A 1,493-nucleotide genomic window follows, 5' to 3' on the forward strand; every position below is an offset into this window, starting at 1 on the left:
GGGTTTCAGTATGGGACGATTCCTTGGCGCGTCGATAAAGGACCCAGAATGGCGTCGTGCTGGGGGAGGAGCGGGTGATATCCCACTGGGACTATTCACCACGTGGGACGATGATGCATGGCCGTTGTTGTCGTCTCGAGTGTCTTGTGGGATGATCCTGGTGTTGATGTGGCGGTACAGTGTTCGTACGAGGTCTTCTTTGGTCGTGTTGGTCTTCCAAAAGTTGCGTTGGCGATGCAGTTTCCAGTGCTTCGCGAGTTCTTTTAGCTCCTCGAACCGAATTGGAGCCGCTGCGGGGTCACGCTGTCGAGGAAACAACTCGAACCGGGTGAGGTACTCTCGAAGCACATCGAGCTCCTTGTCTCGCTCCAGTTCTTCGAGCAGATCTTTCGTGTGTCTTGCATTCTGGGAAAGCCGGTGGCTCATGTTTAAGCCAATGTCGCTCGACACGACTTCTCTCGACTTTGACGCTCGGTGACGCAGTAGCTGTCCGTTTCGCAGGCACTTGTTGACTTGTCAGCGCTAATCTTGTCGCTCCCTATTCTTAGGGAGCTCGACACGAAGCATCGACTCGCTTGAATTCGCAACAGCATCGACCTCATAGAAAAAGTCATGGCGTTAAAGAGCTACCACCGCGAAACTTTGAATGGTGCGGTGAAAGAACTTCTTCAGTTTTGCCAGCTTGGTGCTGACTTTTGTCGGGTTTCTATAGATAACTGGTACGAAGAGCGCGCAGAGCCTCTGAACGGTGTGCTTCCTCGTGACAGAGTGGTGCGTATGGATACCTCTTGTCTTAATGAGCATCTCTTCTTATTGGCACACTCTGGTGGTAGAAAGAGTTCAAGACGACTCATGGAACAGACTTCAACGGAGCGCAGCCAATCATACCGGTACGTCATCAAGTCCTTTACTGAAAACTGTCTGGAGCTGACTTGTTCTTGTTGTACAGCGCCCGAAGCTACGTATGATCAACGATAACAACGTCGACGAGGCCATCCGTCAGACTGCGTCTCTTGATTATAGTCGAGGTTTTCGCTCCGTCCTTCCCGTGCCAGATCCAGAGCCCGATCGTAGCATGATCTCGACCCAACATCGCGTCCATGTAAACCACTTCGCGTCGTCAAGACCCTCGTACACATCGACTAGTGGGGCCATGATCGCAGCAGGAGGACCAGGTGGACGAGCCGTCGAACGCGGCAAGGCAGCTTCAGGCGCCATGGGTGAAATCTACCGAAAGAGCTCCGAGCCCCCAGCGAGACACGCTGGCGCAGCGATCCTGGATGTACTCGACCGACCCGATGATTGCCGTCATGCAGAAGCGTGAAGCGACCACGTCCCAGACGCCTCCAGAGCCGCAGCAAGGCAACAAACCTGTGGATTATGGACGACAGATCACCGCCATCACGAGCATCAGACACCACCACAGAGGAGTCTTCGTTGACGACGAACCGGGATACCCGCAGTAATGACACCATCCGCCACAGAACGCGAAG

The 1,493-nt window shown here is 54.0% G+C and overlaps 1 protein-coding gene across 1 annotated transcript; it reads left to right on the plus strand.

The window, feature by feature from the left end:
• Window positions 1-612: 612 nt before the first annotated feature.
• Window positions 613-1,356, plus strand: PITG_21452 (uncharacterized protein; the record flags this gene model as incomplete). The annotated part of the gene is made up of 4 exons (XM_002894933.1): window positions 613-649; window positions 713-771; window positions 834-890; window positions 950-1,356. 4 exons carry the CDS (start codon window positions 613-615, stop codon window positions 1,322-1,324), a joined length of 528 nt encoding a protein of 175 aa, XP_002894979.1.
• Window positions 1,357-1,493: the final 137 nt, after the last annotated feature.

Source organism: Phytophthora infestans, genomic scaffold (genome assembly GCF_000142945.1).
Source record: "Phytophthora infestans T30-4 supercont1.330 genomic scaffold, whole genome shotgun sequence".
Classification (NCBI taxonomy): domain Eukaryota; phylum Oomycota; class Peronosporomycetes; order Peronosporales; family Peronosporaceae; genus Phytophthora; species Phytophthora infestans.